We start from the raw sequence: 13571 nt of genomic DNA, 5'->3' as shown, positions 1-13571 counted from the left end.
CTGTTTATCCATTTAGAGTCACTGCATATCATCTAGAGTAGTCTTCCATGTAAGCCACAAATTTATGTTATTTACAATTTACATATTGTGGAACAGAGAGATGGGGATTTGAAAAAGTGCTGCTGTTAGGATAAACACACTTGACCCATTGGATAATGTATAAAATAATCAAAAGGACTCAAAGAAGAACATGTAATCAAAGGAGTTGTGTAAAGCGGTAATGCCTGCACCTAGTCATACTAGGTTAAAACCTTATTTCAGCTCATGCAGTATTGCTGTTGTAAAATGTCATTTTTTGTATTCCCTGTGAATGCATCTCCCACATCAGAGTAGAGCTCTCAACTTTGATCTGAGGAACTTCTTTGCACTTATTTGTGGAAATATTTGCCGTGTTTGTTTTTAAAGCCCACGGAACTTGAAGGCAAAGTTTTGGTTTTCCTTGGTTCCTCTGAGAAACTCTTGTTTGTTTTGCTCTCATCTGTGGGGATAAACAGTCTCCCTTTATCATTGTACAATATCCTCATATCCTCCAGCCCAGCCATCTGAGAGCTGGGCAGCTGTATTTGCTGATGTGGCTTTTAAGCTGGAGGCTCTTGCCTCTTCTTCAGTGATCGATGAAACAAGGGGAAAAGCTTTATCATTGTTGAAAGGAATGGCAAGCTTTCTATCCATTTGTGATTTCAGCTGTAAATGGACTAAAATGGCCATAAGATTTCTGAAATACAGATGTACTGATTCTTTCCTGTTTTTCCTTTTGGTTTCATGTAAGTTGTGAGCAGAGGCTCAGAGTCTGAAGAGGGGAGGGTGTTAGCAAAATAGTGCCTGGATGATCAGAGGAGAATGGAAGAAGAGGAGAAAAGTGGTGGGGAGGAAGACAACATGAAGACAGGGTGTTTCTGAGGTGATTGTCAGCATTCTGATACATAGATATGTGCAGAACAGGAGAACTAGAGGCTAGCAAAATGTCCCTGGCATCATGCTTATGAGGCTTGTGCTATGTAATGGATAAGTTTCCTTTGACTCTTATTCTCAATATTTCTTGATTAATAATATTAATTCCTATTAGTTAGAGTGTTATAGAATAGTGAATGGGAATTTGTCATCTTTAGAGACAAATATTGCTTCCAGGATAATATGGTTCCCTCACCGTCTTCAGATATCACAGCTCATATCTGTACAGAAGCCATGGCACAGGGGAGTAAAGAGCTCAACCAGTGGGTCCTAAATGGAAGAGGAGTCTCTCTGCCTGCGTGTGAGTCCCTTCCCCCAACTTGCAGCTTTTCCTGCAACTGCTTTCGAGGGTCCACTCTTGAAGGTTTTTGGGGTACAATTTTAAGGTTGAGCCGTTCAGAAACAAAAACAGAGGCCCTTCTTCTTCCCTGGGAGCAAAGGGTCTTCATCATCTTCATCGTTAGGACTATCTCTGGGAGCATCTCTAGGAACTGAGGTTTTCTCCTTTCCCGTTTGGAGCAAAAGTCCTCATCTGGTTCATCTCTCCCTGTCCAAACCTCTCATGAAATTACAGCTGCGTCAGCATCTGCCTATCTCAGCGCAGGTGCTTTTGCTCACGAGTTGAACACTCCACCCCCCATATCTTCATGAAATTACAACAGGATACTCTGATATATCATAGCTTCACAACAGACTTTCAGCTTTAAGCATCTCCTCTCTCTCTTCCCTCAGGGTTTCAGCTCTTCACAGCAGTAAAAGGGTTACTCTCACCTCGGCCTTGCAGCTTTGCAGCTGGAATGTTGAATTTTTCTTATCGAAGTGGAAAGGGGGGAGAGCCGAGCCGCTCCGGCTGCCCACAGCAAGGCAGTGGGGGGGGGTTCCACGGCTGGAACAGGTCCATCGGCTCCAGAATGGCCGTGGCCCGGCCCGGCCTGGCCCAAGCAGGGCCTGGCCAGGCCCGCTGGCCCCCGCACGGGGCCCCGCAGCCACCTGTGCCAGCACCGGGAACAAGAGAGAATGAGCTGTGGGGAGTTTGCCTATTCTTAAGTGTGCATCACAGAGGTGGTCACAACTTTAAGTGGCTTAGAGAATTGTCCATATTCAAACTGGCCAGCTGATAGGTTCTATCAGTTCCCAGAGGAAACTGTGAGCCCCCCTTAGCAAGGACGTCCCTTCCGGGACTATGCTTGCTAACCTGTGACAGTCACTCTGGTGGAGGAGGCATAGCCTGGGAAGGAGGGAGGGATGGAAGGAATGTGTTTTTAAGATTTTATTTCTTATTACCCTGCTCTGATTTTGGTTGGAAATAAATTCAGTTTGTTTCCCCAAGTCAAGTCTGTTTTGCCCATGATGGTAATCGGTGACTCCTTATCCTTGGATATTATTTGATGTTCTTGTCCTTATCTCAGCTCATGAACCTTTCATCAAACCACTCCCCTGTTCAGCTGAGGAGGGTGGTGATAGACCTGCTTTGGTGGGCACCTGGCATTCAGCCTGGTCAAACCACTACAGCAACACTCCTCCCAGACTCCCATTGTGTGTTATCTGTTCTCCTGTTACCAAAAAAAGGATTTATATTTTTGTGTGTAAATACCTCCAGATTTCCTAAGTAGTCTGTTCTCAGCTCAATAGTTTGTAAATTAAAGTATAAGAACATCATTCTTCTTATGTACTTTGCCTCTCTCTTTCAGATGCATGCAGACAGGAAAGCATGCTGAATAGTATGTTGTTTTCTTTGCAAGAGTTCCAAGGACCATTTCTATCACCTCTTCTTTACTGAATTAACTGTCAGTAAAAATACTGATGTTAACCAGAAGGTCTAGCTATCCTCTTCTACTCAGGATGATTCTGCTTACTTTCAGTCTTGACACAATGCTATCTTTTTTTTTTCCCTGTGCATTTTTGTAGGAAACTGGGCTTAACTAGAATGTTTCTTTGTTTCATACATGTACTTTTTTTTTTTCTTGTGCATTTTTATAGGAAACTGGGCTTAACTAGAATGTTTCTTTGTTTCGTACATGTATTTCTTATAAAGCTGTATTGATGAAATGCTTTTTCTAGCAACAGCATTGAAAGAATCATAACAACATATTGTCAGGCCTTCAATTCAGGAAAAAAAAGGTTAAAATAAAGTATCCATCAAAATATATTTTCCACTGCTACTATGATGTTTCAGAACCATCCAGCCTTTCTGTCCACTGCCTCTTGACTCTTCTAGCAGATCTTCAGCCACCTGGACCCAGGGTTAGAACTAAAGTGACATCTGGACAGCTGTCAGTTGGTACAGACTGATGCTTTTCTCAAACAAATCTGTTACAGCGGGGATTACTGTAACACGCATATATCGAACCAGGAGTCCCGTGGAAAAGAAGTATATATGGACAGATTCGTGGTAGATGTTTCAGAGATGTTTATTTCTCCAGCCGCATGGCTGGGGCTGTGCTCAGGAACTCCCCAGTCACGGGACCCGAGGGTCCTTCCCACACCGGGGAACACAAACCAACCAATGGGGAATGAGGCTGACCAGGGGCAGGGAAACCCCGTGTTTGTCCCCTCAAGGCCCCTCTCCCAGGGCTACACGGCAGGGGGCGAGACCCCAACACAAATCCACTGCAATTCTAGGGAATGTAGCAGGATAATCTTATCCATAGATGTTTGACCTACTGATAATAAGGTGACCTGCTGGATATGACATAGTTATACTTTAAGACAGTGTGAGAGAAAATGTGCCCCAGGATCCTGTCCTGGTACCAGCCAAGACAGCGTTAATTTTGGCAGTGGCCGCAAGGGGCATGGCTGGAACCTTGAGGTTATTCTATACCAGCTCATGTAATTTTCCAGTAACGGGGGAAGGGGTCCCTTTTCTGGGTCACGTAGTGTGGCGGTGGGAGTGGTTGGGTATTGTCAGGGGTTTTCCTCATGGTGAACGTGTGAATCATTCGCGTCTTTTTTGTACATATTCGTATTGTTGTTACTGCTGTTCATTGTCTTATTTCATTGGTGTTTCCAGTACACTGTTCTTATCTCAGCCCTTTTGGGCCTCCAATTCTCCTCTCCAGCCCACTGCAGGAGGAAGAAGGAGAGGAAGAGTGGAGTAAGCGAGCAGTGCATGGTTTGGAGTGATTCAGTGGGAACACTAAATTGGAGAATACCATTCTTAAACTGCCACAGACTCATATGCATGACAGGGTGGGGAATCCTATTTCAATTCATATAAATCTCTCTTCGATGGTTATTTTTACTGAGAAGTGACAAGCACCTTCAAAAGGGAGCAGGCATTTAATCAGCTACTTTGTGGGATGTTCAGTGGGAAACACTAAGGAGAAGAGCGTCCTTCTCCTGTGTCCTATACAGATATTCTGGGAGAAGCCTTTTGATTACTTTGCTGTTGGCTCTTGAAATGTGCCCAGGTACTTCCGCCATATTTTTTACAAGAGAAAGAAGAAAAACCATCATGAGAAGAAGAGAATGAAGGAAGGATGGCTGCTTTCTCTTACAGAGTAGGTCAGGGGTTTACTCATGGTTGTGAAGAAGCAGATAGAACTCAGGCCAGGACTGGGGGGCACAATGCTATTCAGTGTCAATCGAAAAGCAGTCATCAGCTGCTGAGCTGCATCATGCCATCTATTTGAGCTACCACACAGCCAAAGGGGCATAGGACAGCAAGGAGGGCTCCTGACCACCTGACCCCCTCAGGAATGGGCTGGGAGAGGCGGTCCTTACCCCAAGTCCTTGGCTCTGAGGACAGCTTGTGTGGGAGATTTTGCACTAGAAGTTTGTTGGATAACACATACACACAGCTGGTTTTATCCAGATGTATATGGGAAGAAAGCAAGAGAGTGAACAAGAAAATACAGTATATGAATGCTGAAATTAACCATGAAGTTAACAACACTTTCCCAGGTCCGTCCATTGGTGTGTTGCTCTTTTAGCAGACCTGTTACCGTATATGATGGCTCAGGGGCCAAGGATCTTAAACTCCTTCTCCTCTAACAGCTTCATACACAGGTCCCCTGTGTTTGACTTCTCAGTCAGGATTGGAGGCAAATGCTGTATAAAAGGAAGCAGGTAGTTGGACTAACTCTTATTCTGCATTCAGTGCAGTTTAAGACACTGTTAAAGGAAATCTCTTTAAAGCTTTGTTTTGATAAAACATTGTATCAGCAAAATATGAAATGCAGAAACTCCAGTGAAAAAAAAAGAGTATACAACAGGTTACATATGTGCAGGAAGAGTCTGGATTTAATTATTGTCTCTATTCTGTATATTATTCCCTGCTGAAATACATGATATTTTCAGAAAGATAATAAATAAAAGTTTGAATTTTTATCCCTATTCCTCCTTCTTGGGTTCTATTTGTTCATCTAAGTTCACATCTTCATTTCATAAATACCCATCAGCTCCTGGGCTTTGTAAGGGTTTGTATTTTTGCATTGTCAGTATTGCAGGTGTCTTGTCATATTTTGCAGATTGGTTGTGCTTTGCCTGGTACCTGGAAAAAGCTGGATGTTTTAACCCAGCAGGTCTGTTTTCTTCAAAGGGGAGCAACATGATTTTAGATAGTCAAGGAATTTTCTTTGGTTTTCATCTAAAAAACCCCAATGAAAGACTGAAAGTGAACTATAAAAGAGAGAAAGGGAATGGGTAATAAAAACATAACTGAAAACAATAGGTCAAATAAAAGAGCTGACTTTCAAATGTATAAATAGAACATGAAACTGTATTGTCATAATGCATTTTAGTCCAAAGGTAGAACACCAAAATCTGGGATCACTAATACATAATATCGAATTTGGATGGCAGTCACTAACTTTACTTACTGATTACCATGAAAGGATTATCCACAGCATATTATTGCTAAGCCGTTGTAACCTTTGACATGGAATATTTGTACTATTGATTGCAATCTCTCCTATGGCCACATCAGTAATATCTTTATCACTCGCCAGCTGATAGCGGGAATCCAGATGCACAAGGATGGTGAGCACATAGACTCACAGTGAGACTGTACTCAGCTTGGGTTTCGACTTCCAGCTCTTCTTTTGGTGTCTCAGGGTGTTCTCTCAATGCATACAGGCTCCCAGGCGCCTGGTGTTTATTTAACTAGATTTAGGATTTGCTGTTTTCTTTCCCAGGACATCTTTTCACTTTTCAGTGTGTGTGCCAAGAAGACTTGCTGACCTAATGGAAACAGTTGTGTGCTGGAGTAAAGCATTTAGGAAGAGGATAAAGAAAGCACTCCCCTTCTTTCGAACACTAACCCTAAATAACTTTAGGGCATGTGATACCCTGCAAATACTTTGCTGCTTTTTTTTCCTGTTCTAAACTTTGAGATTCTTCTGAAGTCTTGTAATAGTTGAAGTTTAGCAACAAAGACTATTCACCTCGTTGTTGAATTGTAGCTGTCACAAGATCTTAAAACAGTAGCATGTATGATTGAAATGTCAGACCTCTGATTGCCTTCACATACTATTAATTTGACAAAAAACTCACCAGTAACTGTGTAAATGAGCTTTTACCAATCAAGTAAACTTTTAATTTTGTCTATTCTCTGGAAAAGAGTTTGCAGTTGGCTTTTTTCCCTTCTTCAATAACATCTTAAAAACTTCAAAAAGATATGTTTTAAAAAATCCCCAACTTGTGTGTGGAATGGGAACTAGATCTTTTCTAGCTGATTTTGTCATGACCATGTTTTGTATGCCTTTGCAGTGGGGAGACATCAACTCTAAAATTATGCCAGTCTGAAATAACTTACTACAAGTCTAGACTATCTTTATCAAAGTAAGTGGAGTACAGAGGAAAGCTCTTGCGAGGACAAAGGTTGTTATTCTTTTGCATAGTAGGAGACTAAAAGTATTAACTTGCACTGGGACTTGACACCAAGGTATCTAAACTTGGAGTTGGTAAGTGTTGCAAGGAACAGGGCAAGGAAGTTTAGTTGCTCCTTATTAATTTTCAGGTACTAGAATGACATGTACACATTCTTTCATTTGAAATGAATGAAAATTTGTCTTCCAGTTAAAAGCCAATTTGTCTAATTAATATTCTTACTGAATTGCATGGCTTTTAAACCTTGCACTGTGGGAGACTGAGATAACTGGAGAAGACAGTTCCTTTTAAAGTCAAGCATTGTCATCTTACTGGTTCATAAGCTATAATGTATGTTTATTAAGACCTACAGCAGCGATTTCATTTGATAGATTGTGCCAGTAGTGGCTTTTGTTTCTGAAGGCTGGTGGACATTTGAGTAATTTTTGAGATCACTGGTCAGGGAACTATTTATCTCTTGACACTGAGTTGAGGATTTATGTGGTAGTGACCTGTGAGCTGATTAAAGTTGTATGCTGGATTAGCATTAGCACAGTGTTTTTCATACATTTTGCAGCATTAATATGTTATCTGTTAAACTGGGATTGTCAAATTTATTCTGTGTATTTACGCCTGTAAAAATTTCTAGTCTATTATGAGCGCTTGCTATTTAGCACCTGCAATAAATACATTTAGACTAAAAGTTTCAAGTTGAGTGTTTTAAAAAACAAGTCCTGGAATTCATTCTCTGTCATTTAACTAAACAGAACTTGATTCTCAGAAGTACTGAAAAGCTGTTCTGAATTCAGTAAAAGCGCTGAAATTCATGCATGGGTTAAAATCCTGAGGATCAAGTCAGAGGGAGTAGAAAAAAGGGCAGATCAGAGAACTTTCCCACAGAGAAAGAAAAGAGAAATCCAGAAAGATGTGATCAAGAACAAAAGCACCAAGCAACTGTATAAGTCATCCTGATGATTATGTGTATTTCTTCAGATGATGCTGCTGAAAGTTAGTTCATATTCATTCCTTTAAAAGGCAATGTTTCATCCTTTATTCCTGCTGTAGATTGTGGGGATTATTTACATCTCAATTTATTTCTCAGCTCATTGGCCATAATTAAAAATGGAATTTGGTACTCTCCAGAGTCCTTGCTGGAGACTTTCACCTTTTAGAAGAAAGGGGATTAAATGTGATGATTTATTGAGCTCATGTACAGCCCCCTGTACTGTGGCACAGAGCCAAAAGAAAGCTGAAATTATATCCAGTCCGGCATCCACTTGCACCATGAGTAGAATAAATCCTATCCCTTGATGAAAACTCTTTCTTGTTCCAGCCAAATTTGCTTGAATTCCTGATGTGTGTGGGCTCTTGTTAGCTTAAGGTTAGAGAAAGCAGTGGCTGCCTGCCAAGGCAATGTGCCTTTAGGATGTTGGACTTGATATTTGTGTGTTGTCATGATATGCCTTAGGCCATGCCTATGAAAAGTGCCAAAAATTATTTCTTACAGTTATCACACTCCATCTTCAAGAGGGAATTGGAAATGATGTTCAGAATCACAGATGTGACATTTGATCACTGCTCTTTGGTTACTTTTCAGATTTTTAGGGCTTTTTGGTACTAAAGTCAAACAGAAATACAGTCATAAATCTGGCAGAAGCTTTGCTTTCTTACTTGTTACTCCTCTGCTAAATCAGAGAAAAAAAAAGGAAGAAATATGTGGCCATGTACAGTTACTTCCACAACATCCAAAAATTTCTTTGAGATGATTGTTCTGTGAGAGGAGATAGCAAGCCTTTGTTATCACATTTGCTAGGATAAGCTTTCAGGACCATGATATGTCTTAAAACATTTTTAGGTGCCTTGTTGCTTTCATAGATGCTCTTAAAAGTGTGCTGTTTTTTGACTGTGAGTTCTTTGTCTTTGCTAAGTACTAATGAGGGATCATCCTGTAATACTCTTGGTAAAAACCTAGCTTATTCATACCAAAGCACCTTTGTCTTCAACTCAGAGGGATGTCATGCAATGTGCCTCAGAGGAAAAGAGAAAAGATCCTGATGAAAGATGCAGATGGCTAGGTCTCTTTCTGTTGCAGGAAGGGATACTGGCAGAAAGGACTAAATGTATTGATTTCTGCAAAAGCCTTATTGCAAAAATTTCTGATGTCCAGAACGAAATCTGGTCTGAAAAAGAGAAGGGAGAAAACCCTACTACCCTAGAGAAAACACTTGTAAGAGCATAAGATTACTGATGGCAAACCCAGCTTCAGGACCCCAATTCCAATGCAGGCACAGTGAAAACTTGCACCAGTTCAGTGACTCGAGTCTGTACAGATTGGGTATTTATTACTATTACTCACTGAACCCTAGTTGCATAGTTGTTTCTGTTCATAATTTGAACTCCTTGTATATTACACTTGTTGTAGTGTCCTTCAAACATTTTTTTCAATTACTGAAGCTGTGCTATGATTTGCCAGGTTTGTTTTTTCAGGGCTCAGAAATGTCTTTAGCCTACACCACTTCCTCAGCATAGCAGCCTTGTGGTGTCAAACGGTGATTACATGTAAAAGCTGCTTGTGGAAATCAAATCCCTTGACAAATCCAGTTCACTAGGGTCATCCAACTTCTGCAAAAAAAATGTATAGTTTCCTTGATTTGAAGGATTCTCATTGAACCTTTTGATTTCCTCTTAGAAATCAAGAATACTTAAAAGCAATATGTGGGCTGTGTCATCAATATATGGTTCAACACAGGAAGCAATACATTTGGGTAGACTGAAAGAGAAAGAAACTGGTCATATTTCCAGCCTAAAATAGTACTTCTCCAGATTGTGCTTGGCCAAATATTAATTATTCTCTTTATGTGCTGACATCTCTGACAGTCTGTGGTGTACCTGTGAGACAGAACTGTCTTGCCTCTGTCTTACTGAGGATAAATGCCACAGACTGTTGCCTTCATTTTTGAAGGATGTGAGCAGAAGGGACTGAACATGTAGCAAAATTAATAACTGGGTATCATTCATAATTTTATCCTTACTTAAAGATGAGTATGTGAAATGTATTTCCCAGGGCTGTGGTGATGGAAAATTCACAATTTCATCACTAAAATGAAGCAGAACACCAGCAAACCATAAAGGCACACTCCAACCTTCATCAAAGTCAATAGGAAACTTACCTTTCAACTTTAAAGGGCATTGGACTGAACCCTGCAAACCATATTAAAACACGTAGAAGTGATTAAGTACTTATTCTTCCCATACTGCAGTAATAAAGCTACAAAAATGATAGGTGGATTTTAATTTAACCCTCTGCGTACATTTTTATTGTTCTGTGTTTACATAGTTGGTTGCATATGGTTGGATGAGGTGGCAATTTGCCTGATGATTTGTGTTTGACTGTTGCTGTATGGCATGCTCTTTCATAGTCTTGTTTCTTTGTATATGAAGTCTTCTCGTAGGCTGTGCTTTTCTGTGAGAGCAAAGCTAGCAGCTTCTGTGAGTTGTAGTGTTGTTATGTAGTAGTCTCAGTATGGTACGATTCCTACCTGGGGATGGGACTGAGGAAAGGGGCTGCAGGCATGAGTGTCTCTCCTGCTGAGAGGACTAACAGTGCTGCAGAACATGCATAGTTCTTTTTATGGGACTGGGAAGCAGTCAAGCTATCACCACTGCTGCTGTGTCTGTAGTTGATCGGTGTTCTTTACCAAGAAAGCACAAATCGCTCCAAGCAATGTACAGTCTGAACTTCAGAGTACTGGAAGACACTGGTATTAGGGTAGGGAATTTAAGGGCTGGCTGAAGGTGCAAGAGGGTAAATGTCATCCAGCCCGACATCTGCTATTTTTCATCCAACTAACCGATGATTTTGGTTAGCCATTAATCTTTGACTTCAGAGATCTGTGGATAGTCAACATATTGGAGAGAGCAAACGGTTGTCTTGAAACATATCAAACAGGGTGGTCTGAAAGCCAGTTAGTACCCAGGTTTCCCACATCTGGAAGGTGTAATTTTAATGGCATTGCATCTCAATTGCTTCTTGTGGTTGGTGGGCTGTGTTCAGACAAGCCCACTAAGCAGTGCAAGGTAAAGTTGAGAGTTGGCCCATTTGAATGTTTGATTTGCTTACTTATGGGATTTATTTATTGCCTCAATTTCATCTGTGCTGAATTCATGCTATGTTTTTAAGTAACTAAAATTTAAGAGGAATGTTTGCCTATGAAAAGGTAGAGCATTTGCACTTAGGTTTTCTGGTAGATTGGATTTTGGAAGTCCAATCCAAAGTCTGTGAACAGAGCACAATGAGCACTTTGTCCTGGCACAGCAATCTGGATTTAGGCATTGCATGTTGTGACAAATGGTATGAATTTTGTGGCTTGGGCTCCAGCAGCAAGAAAAGACAATCCTTTTGTCCCATTGGCCAAATAATATAGCACCATTTTATACATCTGGTATGAAGCCTACAATAAGCAAATAAAGAAACTGAAAAACTTTCTTCTTTCACAAACTGAAAGTGTTACTGTGCTGAGGATGGGGGAAACTGTCAATTTCACTTTGAGAAACATACTGGAAGATGGATTTTCTTGCCCCTGCATGTCTGTACTCCTATTTTATAGCCACATTAGTACCTTTACTCATCCATTCATTTCACTAATATTGCAAAAAAACAAGAGAAGATGGAGTTTTCTGTTCTTTTAATGAGTGGATCTCACTAGAGATGATCTCAGTCAAAGTCTAGGATTTAGAAACCCCAGAGATTAAGATTATTTGCTCTTTGCTTCTGCAGGAAGAATTTAATTGCTTTCTAATTTATTTTCTTTTTAAAGAAAATATTTTTATTGAAAACCACTTGATTTATAGGAGGGCTAAATATTCCACTGCTTCTGTGTATTGAAAAGTAGGTCCCAAAAAAATAACTTTAAATTTTTTTTTTTAAACTTCTGACTTGTTCATTGTAATGTGCTTATTCCTGTTTGACCTGGAGAAAGACAAAGGAAGTAGAGAAATCTGTCTGCAGGTTGAATCTGGTTTAATTGCATATTTAATTAAATGATCTAGTTTAATCAAATGTGTAGTTGTAGGTAGAAACTTGCTTGCCTATACACATAGGTGAAATATCTATTTGGTTTCTTGTACAGAAAAGAGTTGAGGACGTCATCTCTCCAATTGTGTTTGAAGCTTCATACAGCCTTGGGGAACATGTGATAGAAAGAGGAAAAGAGGACAAGGAACTACCTGCACTGAAGCCCATTCTTCGCTGGAAGAAAGGACAAAAGATAGCACAAAGGAATCAGGTCAGATTTTGACTACATTATTTCCCAAGAAGGCCTGTGGCTGAACTGACAGCAGAGGTGGTTCTCAAAGTGGATTGCCAAGCTTTGGGTTGCTTGCATACAAGCAACCCAGAGCTTGGGTTGCTTGTATGGGTTTTTGGGTTTTTGTACAATCTCTACTGTTACTAACTTCATTGCTGCTCTGTTATGTAGTAAAGACTTGTGCCTCCAAGGCTGGACAGCACAAAGTGAGGTCACTTTCTTGTTTCAGGGTGTTTGTGCTGGGAAGGGAAAGATGAGAAAGGTCCTACTCCTCCTGGCTCTTCCCTTAATGTAGGAGGTTCTTGTGAAAGGCTTGGTCTTGGCCTTCTTTCTAGATTAAGCCTTTATTAGTGCAGAAGGGGATATGGGAACTGTCTGAGGGGAGAGCTATGGGCAGAATAACAAAAAATTTGCCTGGCTCAGCTGTCCTCTTCTCTTGAGGACTTCACATATCCAGTCATGTGGCAAGGGAAACCTGCTCCTGCTGTTATTGTAGGACATACCATGTTAAATAGGATGGTTTTATTTCAGAGAAAGTAAAGTGTAGGTGAAGCCATGTACTTATTAGGATCCTATTTCGCTCCACTGCAATGCCGAGAAGCCCTTCTATCTTTAATTTTGGTGAGAGTAAGAGAATTCCCTTAATGGTGAAACAATTCTCATGTAACAAGTAAATATATTATTATTATTACTATTATTATACTTCCTTCTCTCCCCTTTTCTCACAGATTTCCTTCTCTCCCCCTTTCTCTCCCTAAGGGAGTAAAGTGTATGTGTTTATCCCACCTCTCTTGTTCGCCTGTCTTGATCTCACTAGCATCTTTGGAAAATGCAGGCCAATGTTGTGAGGTTTTGACAGCAGTGATCAAGACAATACTTATGAAGCTAATAAACACTTTCAGGGTTCATGAAGAAGGTGCTCATGTTGAGGTGAGAGACTCTGCTAGTGGCCTTTTGAAAGGTTCCCTTTTTAGTAGATGCAGAACTGTTACAGTGGGGATACTGTAACACAATGTATCAAACAAGGAGTCCCGTGGAAAAGAAATATGTATCGACCGATTCTTGATAGATGTTTCAGAGAGATGTTTATTTCTCCAGCTGCATGGCCGGAGCTCTGCCGAGGAACTGAGGCAATCATGGGACCCGAGGGTCCTTGCCCGCGCAGGGAACACAAAACAACCAATCGGGAATGAGGCTCCCCAGGGGCAGGGAAACTCCGTGCCTCTCCCCCAGGGCCCCTCTTCCAGGGCTACATGGCAGGGGAGAGGGACCCCAACACACAACAGTCTGCCAAGGAAGGAGCCTGCAGGACAATTCAGCCTTCCACTGTGCCAGCACTGGAACATCCAGCCATGAATTCAAGGCTACTCAGTGAAATCAAACTTCTTCTGTGGCATGCAAAGCTTCTTGTGTGTCAGAATTGCAGGGTAGTTTAGACTGGAAGGGTCCTCTGTAGATCTAGTTCCTTGCTTAAAGCAGAGCTAACTTAAAAGCTAGATTGAGTTG

The 13571-nt window shown here is 41.0% G+C and overlaps 1 protein-coding gene across 1 annotated transcript in view; it reads left to right on the top strand.

The window, feature by feature from the left end:
• The window catches only part of ITGA9 (integrin subunit alpha 9), a 242072-nt gene that overhangs the window by 98166 nt on the left and 130335 nt on the right, over window positions 1-13571 (top strand). The window contains exon 16 of the mRNA XM_032102630.1: window positions 11889-12044. Coding sequence (XP_031958521.1) covers window positions 11889-12044 — 156 coding nt within the window. The remainder of the gene's footprint in view (window positions 1-11888; window positions 12045-13571) is intronic.

The sequence above is a fragment of the Corvus moneduloides genome, chromosome 1 (assembly GCF_009650955.1).
Source record: "Corvus moneduloides isolate bCorMon1 chromosome 1, bCorMon1.pri, whole genome shotgun sequence".
NCBI classification, from domain to species: domain Eukaryota; kingdom Metazoa; phylum Chordata; class Aves; order Passeriformes; family Corvidae; genus Corvus; species Corvus moneduloides.
Note: the sequence above shows the minus strand (reverse complement) of the source record. Positions and strands in the feature narration are given on the sequence as shown.